Raw genomic sequence first — 19,949 nt, 5'->3', positions numbered from 1 at the left:
TATAAAATGAGCAGATATTAATTAAAATATCTTTTTTCACAAAAATAAGTTTTTCACAAATTAAGTTTTTCAAAAAAAAAGTAAAGAACTCCATTAAACCAAAAATGAACAAAAATAGAATCAAATAATCTACCGTGCATGCAACTACCACAAATCAATAAATAAATGAAACCCAAGACAAACAGAAATCATAGGCAGTGCAATAGCGCTGCCTAAGTAAAGACGATGTGGGCACAATGTATTTTCTTTTTTTGGGGGTTTATTGGTCTTAGACCAGGGCACTTCAAGTCGAATGAGTTGTCATAGAAACTTCAAATAGGGCTGATTCGATTGGAAATTGGAATGGTTTGTGCCCTTTTTGATAGTCGAAAGAGATTCGAAGGCAACTAACCCCCCTTCCACGCCCATGATTTCCCCAAACACATCCAATCAAAATTTTTAGATAACCATTTTGTTCAGCGTAGTAGATTTCCACATATTAATTTTGTTTTTGAGGAGGATACTCCCCCAAAGCCCTCTGGGCAAGGTTTGTAAGTTAAGCCCTGAGAACATATAAGGTTTTTATAGAAAGCGTTGTCGTAGAAACTTCAAAAAAGGCTCGTTCGATTAGAAATTCAAAGGGCTAGTGCCCTTTTTAATAGTGAAAGTGATTGAAAGGACAACTAACCCCCCTCTCACGCCCAACTTTTCCCCGAACACATCCAATCAAAATTTTAATATAACCATTCTTTTCAACGTAGGCCTATTTGAAGGTTCTGGAAATTATGTCTTTGAAGATGACCACCCCCCAGACCCCTCAGGGCAAGGGTTGTAAGTTATGCCCTGAGGGCATATAAGGTTTTTCATAGAAAGCATTGTCGCAGAAACTTAAAAAAAGGGCTCATTTGATTGGAAATTGAATAAGAAGGGCTTATGACCTTTTTAATAGTTGAAAGTGACTGGAGGATCACTAACACCCTATCACATCCACCATTTTCCCAAACACATCTAATCAAAATTTTGAGATAGCCATTTTACTCAACGTAGTTAAAAAATCTGGAATTTATGTATTTGAGGATGACACTACATCCACAGCCCTCAAAGCAAGGGTTGTAAGTTCTGGCCTGGGGGCATATAAGGTTTTTTATAGAAAGTCTTGTCGTAGAAATTTTAAAAAGGGCTCATTCGATTGGAAATTGAAATGGCCAGTGCCCTTTTTAATAGTTGAAGGTGATGGGAAGGCAACTAACCCCCTTCCATTCCCACCATTTCCCCAAACACATCCAATCAATCTTTTTAGAAAGCCATTTTGTTCAATGTAGTTGAAAGGTATGGAAATTATATCTTTCAGCAGGAAACTCCCCCCACAGTCTTCAGGGCAAGGATTATAAGTAATGCCAGGGGATTATGTTCAAACTTTTGGGACTACTTCTGCTCTTAAAATTTAACCAAATCAAAATAGTGTAAGTGTATCCAAGCAATCAAAGATTTTTAAAAGGGTGTATGTTGTTAAAAATTGTTGAATATTTTTCTTAAGCATGCAAATAGCAGGCCAAATTATAAAGTCTTAAAAAAAACAAAAAAATCTAACGAATTTTTTTACCCTGAAAAGACTATGTCGATATAAAACGAACAGAAATTAATTAAAAAAAACCTTTTCCACAAAATAAGTTTTTCACAGAAAAGAAAACCCTATGATTTCTTAAGAGCCAGAATATAATTTGACTTTACTGAAAAAAAATTCTTTTAAGTGTTTTCACTTTTATAACTTTAATTAAAAATTAATTAGATTTCAAGAAATAAATATCAGCATATGTATATTAAACTGACAATGCACATTTTTTACAGTAAATTCATTTGAATTTTCTTCAGTAAAGTACAAATTATATTCTGGCTTTTAGAAATCATAGGGCTTAGAACCCTACTGTGATTAATTTCTACTCGTTTTGAGTTTGACTTATTTTAATTTCTGTTTGTTTTGGGCTTCATTTATTTATTAATACTGATTTCGGTAGTTGTATGCTTGGTAGATTATTTGATTCTATTTTAGTTCATTTTTGGTTTAATGGATTTCTTTACTTTTTTTTTGAAAAATATATTTTGTGCCAAAAGTTTTTTTGATTAATACTTAGAGGTAAAAGCTTTAGTTTACAGTGAAAGCCTCACCCTTCACTCTTTACCCCCCTCCTATGCAGTTTCAAATTTCTTTGAATTATATTTCTGATGATCTTTTCCCATCCCATTTGAGGACTTTGCTAGGCCACAGATGACCAAAAAGCACGATCTTTAGCAATCTATCATTCTTCATCAGTAAAAAGTGGCAACCGCCTAAATATTGTAAATATTACATATTACAACATAGGGTATATACCTAGAAAGAAGATGAGAATATTTTTCTTATTAGGAGGGGGTAAACCAAAAATTAGATTTTTAGGGCAAGGTTTAGCAATTTCTCATGATATTTTACGATCTGAGGAAGGGAAGCCTCTCGTCATGCCTATGCATATTTAAATTAAACAACTACCTTTTTCTTTCCTCTTTGAATAGATATTTTCTGGAGAACTTTCCATAAAGCATGTCTTTCCGACTCACTTGCATTTGCTAGAAGTGATGCTGAAAATAATAAATATTAAAATAAAAACAATAAATAAAATAAACAATAAACTAATAATAATTATATAAATAATTAATAAATAAAATAATAAAAATACGAAAATAATAATAAATAATTATGTGGTCTTAAAAACAAACAAAAAAGAAAAGGATTAGTCGTAAAAACTACAATACATAACTGATAATGTAAATTTTTTAACTGAACATAAAATATAATCAGCCTTTAATCACCCGCAGTTAAAAAAAAATTCGAAGCAGTAATATTTTTTAATATTAAAAAATTATTGTTTAGGGACGTTTACTATTGCTGAATTTATCTGCTGAATTTAATAATGCAATCAAAATTTTCATGAGACCCATAGTACTTGACTTTATAGGCTAAATCTATAAGCTAAACTTAATGCAATCAATTTGTCTCTGTTTGATTGTTATTAGTTTGTGATTGTTTGCTTTTTAATCTATTTTGATATATCTGGCATAAGAAATTAAGGCAAAAAGTGCCCTTAAGCAATTGAATTCATTTTCATGCATCCTTAAATTCCTCCCCCCCCCCCCAAAAAAAAAAATCATTTGAAAGCGGTGGATTATTTCAGCAGGTCTGTTATTTCAGTTATTTTTTCCAGTAGCGGTATCAAAAAGAGAATAAAAAAGAATACAAATATATAGTAAATAAACAACTATAGTTCAACAAAAACATGGTCGCTTGGTATATTTCCGAAATATTTGTTAAATATCCTTATTTCTGACTTTCACAGGACAATGTCGACATTCACCATGCACTAATGGTGAATGTTGAGAATTTCTGAGATTTATATTTTCTTCTCCGTAATTCAGTAGCTAAAATTTTTTCGCCGCTCTTTCTAGGAGGAATGACTAAGAACGTAAAACCCACAGTACATTCTTACTGAGAAAAGAAAACAATAGTAATAAAAAATTTCACATAGGACCAAATTTCGGATAGGACTTGATTACTCAATTCTCTAGCATTATATGTTTGCACCATTGCTAGAGCACCCAATATTAAAGACCTTGAAAGAACGTGAACGTGAAGTTATACAGATCGGAAATTTCCCGACTGTCCATCATTTTACTAGCTCAGTAATCACAGACTATGAATGAATCTTTGACATCCTCTTTCCATCCTCAGTCAAGTTCAAGTTCTTTATTAATCAATAAACAAAATTTTTGACAAAACTATCAAATTGATTACCCACAGTGATAATAACTCGTGTGTGGGTTTATATACACTCAACAATAAATAAATAATACTATCTCCAGATACCAGAATAAAAAGATTGCTCTTCAACTCTCCGTACGGTAACAACAAACAAAATCCGCAAAAAATCAAAATAACCAAATAAAGTGAAATCAGGAGCATCCACCCCACAAAATAAATCAAATTAATAATTACTGATTAAGTAATTCATTACTGAATTACTGATTAAATCATTCAAATGTTCTCTGTCATCCCCAGGTATGTCCTGCTGGACATACTTCAAAATTCTGGCCAAATTTACACCTAAGCCTTTCCTATTTGAAAGGGATCTTAGAGTTTCTACCTGATTTTTCATCTTTATCTATCGCAAAAATCGCAATGCATTATGGGATATTCATCCCTGATTTCCGGCACCTTGTCTTTGTTTCCGCCACCTTTGCTCTTACCAAATAACTTCCTTATTGTTTTTCAGCAGCAAAAACTTCAACATGTCCATCCCTTTAAATAACGCCTCTTACAATCGAGTCTTCTTGACCATTTAAAAGAATAATCATTTAGTTCTTTTTAGGCACCCTCCACTTTTAGCCTATTAATTTGCCATATTTTGATAATGCCTTATATGCATTATTAACGAAACTGGTCAAGACAGGAAAATGTACAGCTAGTGCACTTAGAGACTGCAAGAAGCTGCAACATCCGTCGTTTAGGCTACAGTACAATGAGGCCCCTGTTTTCTTGTATCCCTCTTTCACAGTTATCCAAATCGTCAAGGTAGTACTTAACAATTTTATCCGTTGAAAATTTTACTTCTATAGTATTTACAACGATAAAATAAAAGTTCAAATTAGGGATAAACTCCTTTTTAATAGACAGTGTGTAGAAATTCACAAAAATACCAGATATTTCGGTCACATATACAGTGACCGTCATCAGTAGTAAAACTCTAGTAGTAAAAAAAGGTTTTACTACTGATGACGGTCACTGTATATGTGACCGTATATGTGTTCCTGAGGTGATTATTTTGTTTAGTATAAATATAGTTTGTTTTAATATTGATACGTTAGTAACTCTACTGATGATGATGACCGACTGTGTCATCGAAATATTTAGAGTCTTTGTTTTATATTTTTTTTCACTGTCTAATAAAAGGACCTTTCCCTATATGGAACTCTTATTTATTTCGTCATAGAAAAGGCAGTGTGGTCATGGAAAAAATATCAAAATAAAGTATTAGTTAAAATTGACTATTGTGCTCAATAACTTGGACTAAAATATCCATTTCCTGATGCTAATATTTTAGTGTTGTAGTTTTAATCAAGCACTAGCTAAACATGTTTACAGTGATAAAGAATTGTGCTATAACTATTGTGCACAATGATTTGTGCTAAAAAGCACATTTCATAATAGCAACTTTTATTATTATTTTGTATCAATTGTGGCTATTCTTTTCTAACGTGAGTTTTACTTAAACATAACTGGTGTGCAATATGTATTGTGCACAAAAATTGTGCAGAATAGTAAATTTTATAACGCTTAACTTTTATTATTGCTCTTTATTAATCATGGCGATTCATTTTTAACTGCCTAAACAAATCTAACGTGATAAATTATGATGCTATAAATATTGTGCGCAGTGATTTGCGCTGAAAAGGACATTTCATAACACTAGCTTTTATTATTAAATTTTATCAGTGGGGGTTATTCTTTTCTAAAATAGGGTCTTACTTGCACATAACTATTATGCACAATAATTGAAAAGTGCATTTCAAAACTCTAAATTTTACTATTGTTCCGTATCTCTCATGGCAATTTTTTTTAACGTAAAGCAGAAGTTAAAGCTATCTATAGTGATAAATTATTATGCTAAAGCTATTGTGCATATTGATTTGCGCTGAAAATTTAAAGCTATTGTACCTATTGATAATGGCATATTGATTAGCACATTTCATAATAATAACTTTTATTATTAATTTTAATCAAACGTAGCAATTCTTTACTAACATATGGTAATATTTAAACTTAACTATGTTACAAGTTAAGGTACATGCGGGTACCACACTTTAACATATATTACGTACGAAGCTGTTAGGGCCACGGTTAAGGAAGCCCTCGTAAATATGGGCTAAGACCTCGCCTAAAATCTACGTTCTCTTAAAGGCTAAGATCTATTTAGCCAATGATTGCCCGATCATACATCGGCAAAATCAAACCGCTGTTTTGATATTCCTCCTCTCTTTAAGAAATATCGTCGACACAGCTGACACCCACAAGTCTCACAACCTCCCCCACCCCCACCCCTAACTCGGGTAAAAAAAATAGCCAATCGCAATATATAGAAGAAAACTCACTTTAATTTTCAAATCGTAGAGTCAGGCCACAGAACTTAAGATAAACTCTACAGGAGCTCAACGTGAACTCAACAGGAACTAATTGCAAAATAGTTAAACGGAAAGGAGCTAAACCCACGTGTTTCATGGGCAAGGGGGCTGCAGACCAAAACGAAGTAAGTGTCATTGACTTTTGAAAACTTCCTGCCATCATCCGAGGAGCAATGAGAAAAGATTGTGTCAGCTTCCATTTAAGCAATCTTCACAAAAATATTAACGTCATAAGCTGATGAATTTTTCAATCGAATTTTGCGCTATGAAAAATCAGTAAATAAGCGAATTTATATAAAGGGCAAAAAGAAAATTAAAAGAGTAGCGAAAAGCAAATTTATATAATGGGCAAAAGGGGCATTTATCTGGTAATAAAATGAATAACATACTATATTATCCAAAGGGCGCTATAACTGTTGTGCCAAAAAGTGATTTCACAATACTTAAGTTTATTATTGTTTTTTATTAGTCATTGCGATTTTGTTCTAACAAATCTATAGTGTTACAATCATTTTGTATAATATTTTGTTCTAAACACTCCATTTCAATGTGCCAACTTTTATTATTGTTTTTTATAGCTATTCTAAAGCATTACTTAAACCGATCTTTAGGGATAAACTATTGTGCTAGAGTTATTGTGAACAATGGTTTGTGCTAAAAAGCACATTTTACTATACTAACTTTTGTTACTTTCTTAACCATCGTGGCTATTCTTTTCTAACATAAACTATTACTTAAACATAATTATTCTGCTATAAGAATTGGGCGCAATACTTAGTGCTAAAGAGTGCATATCAAGATAGTAATTTTATTATTCATTTTTTATTAATCGTAGTAATTCTTTTCTAACATAAATTTTTACTTAAGCATAACTAAATAGCCTACCTCGAGTTTTCCAGTAAGCATTTGCTGTTGGTGCTTCGAGAACATTTATCTGATTCTGAACCTGCTTAATCAACTTCTCACGCTCTTCTGAAAAAAAACAGCTGAAAATAATTACAAATCCTTAACTTAAACCTAATCCAAGACACAACATGTTAAAATTGAACGAAAGCACATTTTAACGGACAACTATTGAGTTAGCTTCTTTGCAATACTCATTTACAATACAAGACTATTAGTAAATCATATTGAATAAGCAAAAAAACTAGGCTAAAATAGGAAGCACCCCGGGCATTCATCAGCCTAGCATAACATTCAAGTGCCCAATATTCGATGAGATAGTAAAAAGTAAGTAAGTATGACGGCACTAGACCCTTAAAGTCCAGACCGACGGTGCTGATCTCCGTTTCGTGTCCCTTCAGTCAGGAAGTGCAATGGGGAGAGGGGGCCAGCCATCCTGTGCTTTCGCACACCCTTCCTGCTTACGTACCCCAGATTTCTCCAGGTACCCATTTAGAGCTGGGTCGACTCTGGCTAAGCTTACAGAGTCACATCACTGAGCCGCGTTCCAAACCAAATGGCTGGCCACGCCAGGGATCGAACCCGTGCCCCTTGGACAAAAAATTCTCAACCTAGCACACGTCCACTTAGCCAGGACGGCATATTCGATGAGATACCTAATTACGAAATATATAATACCAAATTTCAAGTACTATATTGGGTAAACATTTTCAGGAGATATATTAAAAAAAAAACAATTAAAAACACAAAAACAAACGTTTCAAATCAATGATTACAATTTTTCTCCCTTGACTTAAATCCATACACCAAAACTCTATGACTTTTAGACTTTATTACATTTGTGCCCTTAAAATCTCACTCTTTCCTTGGATTTTTTTTATAATTGTCTGTAAGCTTTATAAGAATTCTCTTACTTTTGAGCTTCTAAGTTTTATTCTTTAATAATCTCGCTTACGTAACCAGTCCCTTAGCAGGCACAGATATGGAGAGCCTCCCCCTCCCCCACTCTCTCTCTCTCTCGCCTTCAATTCTGTTTTATATTATCCTAAAGGCTTAGGATGATTCCCTAATTTGTTTGCTTTTAAAGACAGTTAAAGCCCTATCCCCCACCCTCCAAAAAAATATGAAAACGTGCCTGTTCCTTATAGTAATTAATCTAAAAACTTTTTCCACAAAATAAGTTTTTCAAAAAAAATTAAAGAACTCCATTAAACCAAAATGAACAAAAATAGAATCAAATAATCTACTAAACATACAATTACCACAAATCAGTATAAATATATAAATGAAACCCTCCAAAAGAAACAGAAATTAAAATAAGTCAAACTCGAAACGAGCAGAAATTAATCTGAGTAGGGTTCTAAACCCTATTCTTTCTAAAAGCCAGAATATAATTTGTACTATACTGAAAAAATTTGCATTTTCCGTTTAACATACATATGCTGATATTTATTCCTTAAAATCTTAATTAATTTTTTTCCAGTAAAGTACGAATGATATTCTGGCTTTTGCGACCAAAACACAATTTGCGCTTTACTGAAAAAAAAAATGACCGTGGAATGTCAGTTTAGTTGACATATACTGACATTTCTTTCTTAAGGTTTTTCATTTATAAAAATAAGAAAGGTGAAAACATTTCAAACGTATTTTGTTTTCAGTAAAACGCAAATAGTGTTCTTGTCTTGAAAAGGCATAGGGGTTATCAGCCCTACTCATGTTAATTTTTGCTCGTTTCGAGTTTGACTCGGCTATTTGTTTTAATTTTTGTTCGTTTTGAATTTCATTTATTTATTGATAGTGATTTATGATAGTTTCACGCTTGGAAGATTATTTGACTCTATCTGACTAAATGGAGCTATTTAGCAATTCAATGAGCCCCCTCCGAAGTTTGTATGATCACCCTTTCTATATAAAGCTTAAATACCCCCAGAGCATAGCTTACAACCCTTGCCCTGAGGGCTTTGGGGTGGTTGTCATCCTCAAAGACATAATTTCCGGATCTTTCAACTACGTTGAACAAAATGGCTATCTAAAAAATTTGATTGAATGCGTATGGGGAAATGGTGGGTGTGGGAGGGGAGTTAGTTGGCCTCCAATTACTTTCGACTATTAAAAAGGGCACTAGCCCTTTCAATTACCAATCAAACGAGCCCTTTTGAAGTTTCTACGTCAACTCCTTCGATGCGAAGTGCCCTGGTCTAAACAAAAAAAAAAAAGAAATAAAAATTAATAAGTAGTATATTGTGCCCATATCGCTCTTTACTTAGGCAGCGCTATTGCACTGACTATTGATAATTTTTCAGTTATTTCCTTTTTTCAATTGTATTGATCTCTTTATTTTTCCTTTAGATTAGGACAGATATTGGTTGTATAGCCGAAATGATCATAAACACTAGTTTTAGGTCAGTAACTTGGTAGGATAAAAATAGTGGCATCAATTGGGGAGGGACAGGGGGCTTGTTTTCCCTTATGCTTTAAGCCCCCTTCTGCTCCATATTTTCAAAATATCTTTTTTTGGAGCATTTTCATTGAAAAATGCCTTTTTTGGTATTCTCATTGAAAAAACAAGAATATACCCAAAACAAGAAAAAACAAGAAAAGAATGAAAGACGCATTTTGTCCCTCCTCACCCAAAAAAAGAACCATTAAATAGCGTCACTGGATAGAATTCTTCATTTCTTAAAAAAAATACAACATTAAAAAGATAACGCTGATCTATGAGTAATACAATAAAGCTTATTAGGGACGATTTTCCTACCATGAGCAGCTATATCAATTTTTCTGTCAGAAGGAAGCAATCCCTGCAAAAATAGCAAAATCTTCTTTAATTCACTTTCACTACCATAGAGAAATGTATCGTAACCAAGATTGCCATGATAACCAATATTCTGCAAAAGAACATAAAATTTTACCAAAACTCTAACGCGTACGCAGGGGGACACAATGGTTCAAATTCTGAGGACATAAGACTGGTTGGGTTTTCCTGCATTGAATCGAAATTCCATATTGAAATGTCAGGTCATGGTCAGAGCCAATGTCAGGGTCATGGTCAGAGCTATAAACTTTGGGGCAAGGTCAAAATTGAAAAGCTCAGCTGAATTTCTTGTCTACGATTTTGGGCAAAAAGCTCTAAACAGTCTTTGAAGAAGTAAATATGATATGTTCAAACACTTAAACTGCAAAAAAAATTCACACGACATCGCATATATTGTTCAATATATTTTACATATTTGTCACGCACATTTTATAAATTAATCCGTGGGGCACTATCAGTACAGGCTGAGCGGTAATGAGGATGGATCCAAGAATCCTAAAATAATTCGATTTACCGTTACAGCCATGTTTCTATTATACCTTAATGGGTAGTTTCCCTTCCCTGTCGTTGGATGACTTCCCATAAGCCACCGGCAGAGAAAGACGTTTCATTACAACTCATCAAGTGAGGGCAAAATTACACATAGAAATACAAGATAAATTTGATTTTCCATAGAGAGTACATGTAAAAGATACATATTGATTACATATAGATACCGTATAGAATATATAGATATAAATTTTCCATCTATAAGGTATGTATAGATATAAAATTACAAACAGAAGATAAAATTGATTCTCGCTGAAAAGTATATAAGGGATTAGCTATACTCAGATTATGCCACTATCCTAGAATTTTATTTTCTAAGGTCTACTGCAAGATATATTCTACTCACAAAGAAAAATTGCATTAAGATAGCTCAAACTTCGTTGGAACTACTTCACAAAGAAAATTGGAACTTACTCACAAAAAAAATTACAATAAGATAGCTCAAAATTTGTTGGAACTACTAATATTACAAAAAAAACTTATCACAGCGCCAAACCACCCGAAGCCAACATAGCTGTTCTTTCTCAACCCCAAATTTGTCCAGAGCTGCACTTTTTAATCCCTCCATTCGACTGCCTATTCCCTTTGTAACCTTTCTTATCAAATCTACCGACCAATTATAGGACGTTCTGATTTTCATTTAGCCCCAATATGGGTAATTAAAAATCGCAATTTTCAACAACCTACTATCCTTCATTTGCATAATACGACCTAATAATCCTAACTTCTCTTTCACTATAGCCCTAAAAAGTGGAATCGAACCCAGTTTTTAGTACTTCTTATTGTTTTATTTACGATCATTCAAATGAGTGCCTAGACCCGTCCTTAAACAATTCCTCCGAAAAACACCATCCAAATTTTCTCAGTGTTTCTAAGCGTCTACATTTCTGAGTCATACTTGCCCAGTGTCACCGCCGTGACTTCTAGTACCCTAATCTGTGCTCAAAAATGTACATTAATATTCATCCGAGGGGTTAACAACTGGGCATTTGAGGGACACCTGGAGGCATGAGGCACGGAGGCACGCAGGAGGCATATTCCAAAGGGCGCAATATGTAAATATATACAGCTTGCCTGTTATTCGGTATCTGTCGAATATTTCAGCACATTCAAAAGCGATCTTTTAAAACTTGGAAAAAATCATTTACGGGTTTATTTGGCAAGGAAAAGAACCCCCAAGACTGAAAACAAGTGTTATGTACCTAAAGAAGAAGAACGGAGGACTGCAAGTTGTTGATATCCATGCAAAAACTAGGTAACCCTACGATGGCACTGATGGTGTCCTTTTTCCTATTACACATGCAGCGTTGCAACCAGCTCAAAAATAAAATTCCGATTTTTCTTCAAAAAAAATCCCAAAATTTCAAAAAAAATCCCAGAACACGGTTTTTAAGTTATACAACATAGGGCTGCGCGGTGATGACGTAAAAAGCAAGGTGCGAAATTCAAAGTACCGTGAAACGTGGTTTGTAGCTATAACTAACAACTGATTGTCAATATTCCTAGTATTATTTCGACGTGAAAACGTTCTGGTGATTAGTAGGATCTACGAAAAATATTTTAGGCCAAAACAATTCGCTAAAGTTCCGAAAAAACGTGTTTACGCATCTACGTTTCATCGTTATTTGAATTTCCCGCCCTAGAATTGATGTCACGCTTCACAGCCCTATTCAATACGGCTGGGCCAGTGGTAAAAGTTGTCTTTTATAACGTATTTAAACGTCGCTTTTCTTTTGATCCTACCTAATTTTCTGTTCTGAGGATGCGCCAGGATACCCCCTTTGATCTTGGATTCTTAACTGTATTAAAAAAAAGGAATCTGATGCTTTGACGCGAAAGACTCCGGAAGAAAAGCAGATCCCTTTTTCCCGAATGTACTTAGAATTCGACTTTCTTGGTATTAAACCCAGGCCTTTGGGTATTTGAAGAGAAAACTGTAAATTAACAGTCAGAAAAACTGTTACTACCGAGTTATTAGTAAAAAGCGCTAAGTAAAGCCACCAATTAAGAAAATAACTAGTTTCTCAGATATTTATTGGTACGGTTCAGTAATCATTTTGGTAATCACAGCTCAAATGATAACCCCATGAAACTGTACAAATGAGCTTCAGTAAATCAAACTAGGCTCGGTTAGCACAAGTATAAACACTAAGTCTTCTAATACCAAGTCTTCTACTGAGCATAACAAGTTTTCCGATGGCATTCATCGCTTTCGCTGCCCTAGATCTCGGAATGCATTCGAGACTCATAAAATTATATCAAGAACTCAAGCGAATGGGGGACGAGGGGCACACGGACTTGAGCTGGAAGGACCAGCCCCGCCGTGGGTGGCCTCCTCGTCCGTAGGAGACATGGTTCAAGATTCTGTTCAGTTCTGTACCCTCATGCACGTCGGTATTTAGGTTATTTTTGTTTTTTTGTTGATGGGTTGGTTGTATTTCAGTTTTTTTGTTGATGAAGGTTGGTCGTAAAAAGGGCTGAAAAAAAAAGAAAACGAAGAAGGAAAAAAGTGCCCACACAATAATAGGTTTCTTTTTGACAAAGAGCGCCTAGTCTACGTGGGAGCAAATAGTTTTTTTCCTGTTAAAAATTTTTAAAGTTGAAAGAATAAGTCTTTTTGAAGGCTACCTTTAAAATTTGAATTCGTATTAGTGAAAATTGAAGGATATAAATTTTAAGAAATTGAAGCAAAAATGCCACCGGAGCAGCGTCTTAGAGGGGGAAAGACACCCTGGAACGGGGGGGGGGAGCGATAGATATTTGGCAAGAAAAAAGTTAGAAAAAAAGTTAAATGCTAGTGTGCCTTCATGTCCACTAATACATTGACTGGTATATAATAATTTTTTTTTTTTTTTAAGTTTAGGTGATATGATAATGTATAAAGATGCAAGATTGATATCTTTTTGTATTTACATATCACCGATTGGAGAGGAGGAGGGGAAAGAAAAAAATAAAAACTACCCTTGAAAACTGTTAAACAAATTCCGTCTGTTGACTCACGGAACATGGTGATGGTGGTCTTTATTGTCATGAGGTCAGTTTCGTGTTTAGGTGTTATTTTTAACATGATGATTGCGATGCTGACAAGACATCAAAAAAGTGGAACCCTTTCTTCTAGATAAATGAATTCAGCTGTCGTTTGAGTCAAAGCCAAAGACAATGTTGGTGCCGATTTCCATAGAAACGGGTTCTGCTGAATGCATGATATACAGGCTGGAGTCACAGTAACCCTAGTCTACCAATGCGGCAGTTAATGTAAGATCAGCATTCAGCTGGAACCGCTGGCACATAATTCCTACGTCATCAGGGAGCGGCATCGCCATATTCTGCGTGTCAAATGAGTGGCATCTTCGCCCAGACATGTAGCCAAACAGTATGAACAGCCCGACTAATACTTTATTTCCCCTGCTAACCGGTCTGTAAACGCACCATTCACCTATACGCAATTCCAATTTCACACCAACCTCTGTATTGGTTTGTGGTGACTCACGTAGTCCTACTCGTCGGCCCTGGACTATCACCCGTTTTAATCGGTCACTACTCAGCTTCTCAGAGCTTTCCCTCAAAAGCCGCAACAGTGTGGATTTTTTTATTGGTGTTATGGAGCCGTCAGAAGTCTTGACCAGACAAAACTTAGAATTCTTCATGTTCGTCACAGGCTCAGTAACCCAATTTTTCTCAACTTGGTGTTTCACACAGTGAGCAATCACTGGCAAATCTTCAAAGATGCCGTCAATTTCCGAGCCCGATTCAGTGTCAGTCGCGAAAGCCTTTTCTTGCTTATTGAACAGAGTATTTTCCTCTGAGTCATCGTCTGAGTCACTGTCGTGAAGTACAGAAAGACGAACATTCGGTACTTGGTGACCGAAAGCAGAAAGTACGTCGTCAGGTATCAAGGCTTTCATTATTCGCTGGCATTCAATACGAGCTCGCCCTAGCTCGAGCCTGATTTCATCGTTCCCAGGCAAAGAAAAATTGGAACTGACAGACACAACACCAATGGATCTAACTCGCTTGGCCTTGGGCAAGGACAACTATTCATTAGAATATTGAGCTTCAAAATCCGTTATACTTTCATATCGACGAATTCGATGTAGAAGTTGGAGGAACGAAAAGTTTATTAGAGTACTGTAAGTGCTGGTTTGAGACCGCATCTTCCTAAAAAAAATCTTCACACGATTGGCTATTCATGTCGGAGAGTTTGAAAAGACGTTCGAGCCCAAGCCGTTTGAATCGACGAATGAGAAGCACTAGGAAATGCATATTTATCTCTAGGCAATGGTAAAGGTTTGTGGTAATAAAATTCTTGTTCAAAGCATTATGTCCACTTTTTAGGACCCAGGACCTCCAATGTTGAACGCAGTCAACAACACAACCAAGTAAAGATAACCTCTCAAGAGGAGAAAGTTTGCCGTCGTAAAAAACGCGCCGTACGCTTTCCATAAGCCAAAGATAAAACTGTGTCCCTTCGCTTCCAGGAACACGCTGTTTCAGGTGTGCCGGAGGCACAGAGGCACAGCCGGAGGCACGAAGGAAGGGACACCTGCGACGGTCAGTTATTAGCCCCTCGTATTCATCCTGCCTTTTTTCAGAAATACACCCTGTACTTGGGTTATTCGACCTTTACAAATGTATTTATTATTAATTTAGTCTATTTAGAGGGTTAAAATCTTCAAAGATAAATTCTTCCGGGCCGACAATCACATACTGTTTACATTAATCATTTACAAGTAGGCCTACTGTTGTGGTTGTTCATTGTATAAAACACATGTAATTATGGTCTTGGTATTAAGTTTTACGAGCAAGATTTTGTAAATATAAAATATGAACTAATTACATTACATTACGATCATTACATTACATTATTCTAATTACATTAGGATCAAAAAGATTAGTACTTTTCTCTCCCATGAGATTTACCAAATATTAGATAAAATGAAATTAGAATATAAGGAAATAAAAAATTAATCACTTTCATCTTCAATGAACTAAGGACAAAAAAAACTGTTCCCTGCTAACCAGAAAAATAAAACTTTTTTACCCTACCGATATTTTAGAGCCCCTGATTAAGCATAATCACCCCTTAGGGAAAAAACAAACAAATGAACCCGCGTCAATGAGCATCATTACAGGAAAAAAAATAATTTTATATTTTTGTACATTAGGAGTCCAAATCTCTGCTAATTATATGTTGATTTATTGCACAATTTCATACAAAATCAACCAGGGGAGAGGGTCATTTTTCAGTTATGCAAACGTTTTCCTTCTAGAAACTATTAACGGCATAATGAATTTTTCGTATTTGGAATAACCCTGAAAAGCAAATTCTTGTGATGTACAAACCATCAGATCCTAATAACGATTCTTTACTGCAAGCCACCAAGGGGCAACACAGCTACACACGTTCCTCCTTCACCACAGTTCATTCAAAGCTTAACTCTTTGTCCTCTCCAATGAAGTTCCAATTTCCGTTACATTTTTTTATATGAACTTAGCCCACCTTCTTTGGGGATGACCTGCTTTACATTTGGCCCTGGATGAACGGCGAAACCCCGAAAATTTGACGATCTAACCTAATTCATCCGTCAAACAGGGCCTAGTCATCTGAATCTTATTCTACTATAGCCCTAAAAGGTAAGACTGGACCATTATTACATGATAAGTAAAACGAGTTCCTAAGTTTACCAATTTAGGGCAATGGCCCAGGGACAATACCCCACTCTTAATAAAAGGCCAGGAAAACAATCAACACAAATTTCTCAGCATTTTAATAGCTCGCAAGTTTCCGAACCATAGGTGACCACTGCCATTACTGTGGCTTCTAACGTTCAAATCTTAGTTCAAAACATGTCTTCCTATTCTTCCAAAACTTTTGTCAACAGTGAAAAAAACACCTAAGCCTTGGCTATTTTAGTTTTTACTTTCATTGCCTCCATCATCTTTACGAATCCAGGTAAATAAAATTACCCATTTAATCGATTTTATCATTGCCTACCATCCTCCTTTCACCTTCACTTATTCCTAATCTAAACAACTTATTCTTCTTAACATTAATTTTAAACATATTTTCAGACCAAACTCTCAAGACCTTGAAAATTTCATTCCTTTTTTAGCATTTTATTTAGGATACTCAAATCATATGTCTGATCTAAGTCTAGAAGAGTTCTCATTTAATACCATATTTTCTGATAATATTTGCTGTGCTCCTTTGGACAAAGCCCATCAAACTATTCCATATAAATAAGGATATGATATAACCCTGCTTAACACCTGATTCCACACTCACCCAGCTAATAACCTCACTTCAAAAATTAACTCAAGCAATGTTATCCTCGTTTAACAGCTCAGACCATTTTAACGTAATTATCACAGTCAAGGTAATATACAGTAGCAAAAAGCCCTATACTCCCCATTGAAAATTTTTGACACTGATCTAAAACGACACAAGATTCATGACACATCTTTGCGCGTGCGCAATGACAAATGTTTCCAATGGAAAACCAAGTAGCAACTGAAACTATGGCTCTTACGTATATGAGTCTATCTATGGCTCTGAAGTATATGCTCAGAGTCTAATTACGCACTTTGAAATGTGTGACATGTTTGAAAAATGATTTTGCCACTGGTATATACTTATACTGTGGTTATCCACTACATCTTGCAAGGATAAGACCTTCACTAGGGGAGAGGGGGGCTATACCGCACGGGGGCGAAACCGTACCTCCAAATTTTTTACCACCTAGCATGCAGCTTTTATGCTTTAAAAATTCACGCTAGATGGCCTCTGCCTAGCACCCATTCGGCGGAAGTTTCAAATTAGTTGGACCAACGCTTCAAGTTTTGGCAGTCCTTGAAGTTTTTTTGCTCTCGCTGGAAATCTGGACATAGCAGGTCGGTGAAAGATGTTTCAATAATTGTGATAGCTAGATTTCTGTGTTTTTGCAGGCGTTTAGGCTACGGTTTCGCACGGGGGCGAAACCGTACCTCCAAATTTTTTACCACCTAGCATGCAGCTTTTATGCTTTAAAAATTCACGCTAGATGGCCTCTACCTAGCACCCATTCGGCGGAAGTTTCAAATTAGTTGGACCAACGCTTCAAGTTTTGGCAGTCCTTGAAGTTTTTTTTTGCTCTTGTTGGAAATCTGGACATAGCAGGTTGGTAAAATATGTTTCAATAATTGTGATAGCTAGATTTCTGGGTTTTGCAGGCGTTTAGGCTAATACTTGGTCTGTATGCTGTGTGATTTTCATTTTGATCGGCCGACGGGTTTGACCACGGCCGCCATTTAATTTTTTTTTTGTCTGTCTGGGGCGATTCCAAACAAAAATTTAGGGGCTATTCCGAACGAATTTTTAAGCGTTCGGTTTCGCCCCTTACCGACTAAAGATAACTGAAACCTGCAACTTTAGATAACTGAAGTCCTCGATATTGAAAAGTTGCATAAAGTTATGCTTTCAATTCTGTTCATGAGAGTTGTGGAACTAAAAAAAAAGCAGCATTTTCATCTTTTCTACGTCCTTTTCTTTTACCGTTATATTTTAAAAAGATTTGGCTAAGATAATCGATGGATTTAGATAAATCAGCCACCCTAGAACCGAAAGATATTTGACCTTGTATTTCCACTTAACAACCTACAATATATTGCTTCCTAGCCAACCAATAAGATCGTTTGTATTTGTTAATCCTTCGTTGTAATTATATTTCTGAACCCCCTTTGTAACTGTCTTTTGACGAAGATAATCTAACATTCATAACTATAAGGGATACTAATCTATCCCTTTCGAGCCACTAACCCCCTCTTTTTTCTAGATGGTTCGAACTTACACGGGAACTGGTCGCGGTCGTCCCGACCAGGAGAAAGTTAAAAAGACCGTGCAGTCTGTATTGGCGGGAAGACTAACTTTTGGGAAAGCTGCGGAAGAATTCTCACTGAAAAAATCGACAATATTTGATGTTGTAAAACGTGTGAAGAATCGCATTTCTGAAATGGAAAAAGACGGCGTTAAGACAGTCCGCGCAACAGAGGAAGCACTTTTCGAGGTGATTGGGGTCCCACTGCGGACAGTATTTACTCAAGAACAAGAGAGAGAGTTCAGCAAATACCTTCAGAAATGCAGTCTAATGAATCAAGGGCTGACACCAAAGGCTGTCCGAAAGTTGGCATATGACTGGGCACAGATGCTTTCTCTGAAAGTCCCCGAAACTTGGGCTAAAGAGGAGATGGCTGGCTTAGATTGGTTCAAAAGCTTCATGCGGCGGAACTCGGAGCTTTCAACACGAAGGCCAGAAAATACCAGCCAAGCAAGAGCGGCTGGATTCAATGCTCCAGTTGTGAAGCAGTTTTTTGAGAACATGAAGTCGCTTTATACACGTTACCAGTTTGGACCAACCCGAGTTTGGAACTGCGACGAGACAGGGCTACCTACCGTTGTACAAGCACCACGCGTCGTTGCGAAGAAAGGAACGAAACAGGTCCAACAAACCGTATCAGCCGAAAGAGGCGAGAACGTCACTATGTTGTGTTTTGTGAGTGCAAGTGGACAGACAATACCTCCAGTGTATATTTTTCACCGCATTAAAACCTTGGACAAGATGGTCAAAGACGGTCCCCCGGGTTGTGTCGGCCTTTGTCATCAACGTGGGTAGATGACTGTGGAACCTGTGTACTTGTCTTGTCCGCAGGGTCAAACGTACGTCAGCGCACCTCCTGAAAATCCTGCTCTTTTGTAGCTCGACAATCATGATAGCCACATTTCAATTCAAGTCGTCAATTTCTGCAAGGAGAAAGGGATCCATCTTCTCACATTCCCGCCCCACTGTTCACATCGCCTTCAACCACTAGAGGTGTCGGTTTATAGTCCTTTGAAACACGCTGTTAAAGAGTCCTATGATTTGTGGCTTCAGCAAAACCCAGGCCAAAGGATATCGGTGCATGAAGTCGCACAACTTTCGAAAGTGCCATTTATTCAAAAGCTGAATCCTCAGAACATAACTGCTGGGTTTGTCAAGACTGGCATATGGCCACTAAACCCGGACGTGTTTAGAGAGTCTGATTTTCTCCCAGAAAGTGTAACTGACAGAGCTGAACCACAGGAGGAAAGTTTGCGGCAAGCTGAAAGGCCAGCATCACAAGAGGAAGCAGCTGGCTCAGCGAAGGACGCGAGCACTGCCAATGAATCAAGCTCAAGTTCAAAGACCCCGGAAGTGGTGAGGATGTATCCCAAACCTACCAGGGTGCAGCAGGTTTGAGGCGCTAGAAAGCGCAGTCGGACCAGGATCCTGACAGACGCAAGCGAGAAAAACCAGCTTGAAGCTCAGGCACAAGCTTCGAAAAAGGCACAGGTCCCAGCACAAGTGAAGAAAGCAAAGAAGCCTCAGAAACAAACAGAGACGGTTAGTATTGAGGACGAAGAGGAGTTTACTGGGGCGAATGAAGACTCCGATGAGTCACTTCACATCGGGAGTGAGCAGGAAAACGAAACAATGGAATACAG

At 36.4% G+C, this 19,949-nt stretch overlaps 1 protein-coding gene across 2 annotated transcripts in view; it reads right to left on the bottom strand.

The window, feature by feature from the left end:
• The window catches only part of LOC148945120 (coiled-coil domain-containing protein 22 homolog), a 61,732-nt gene that overhangs the window by 37,112 nt on the left and 4,671 nt on the right, over window positions 1-19,949 (bottom strand). For both annotated transcript variants that reach the window (XM_089099347.1, XM_089099346.1), the window contains 3 exons: window positions 9,848-9,977; window positions 7,072-7,158; window positions 2,504-2,592 (listed from right to left, as the gene is read on the bottom strand). In XM_089099347.1, the coding sequence (XP_088955473.1) occupies window positions 2,504-2,592; window positions 7,072-7,158; window positions 9,848-9,977 (306 nt within the window). The remainder of the gene's footprint in view (window positions 1-2,503; window positions 2,593-7,071; window positions 7,159-9,847; window positions 9,978-19,949) is intronic.

The sequence above is a fragment of the Artemia sp. Qi Xiang Cuo genome, chromosome 13 (assembly GCF_049724085.1).
Source record: "Artemia sp. Qi Xiang Cuo chromosome 13, ASM4972408v1, whole genome shotgun sequence".
In the NCBI taxonomy this organism is placed as follows: Eukaryota; Metazoa; Arthropoda; class Branchiopoda; order Anostraca; family Artemiidae; genus Artemia; species Artemia sp. Qi Xiang Cuo.
The sequence above is the reverse complement of the archived record's forward strand: the minus strand, read 5'-3'. Positions and strand labels throughout refer to the sequence as shown.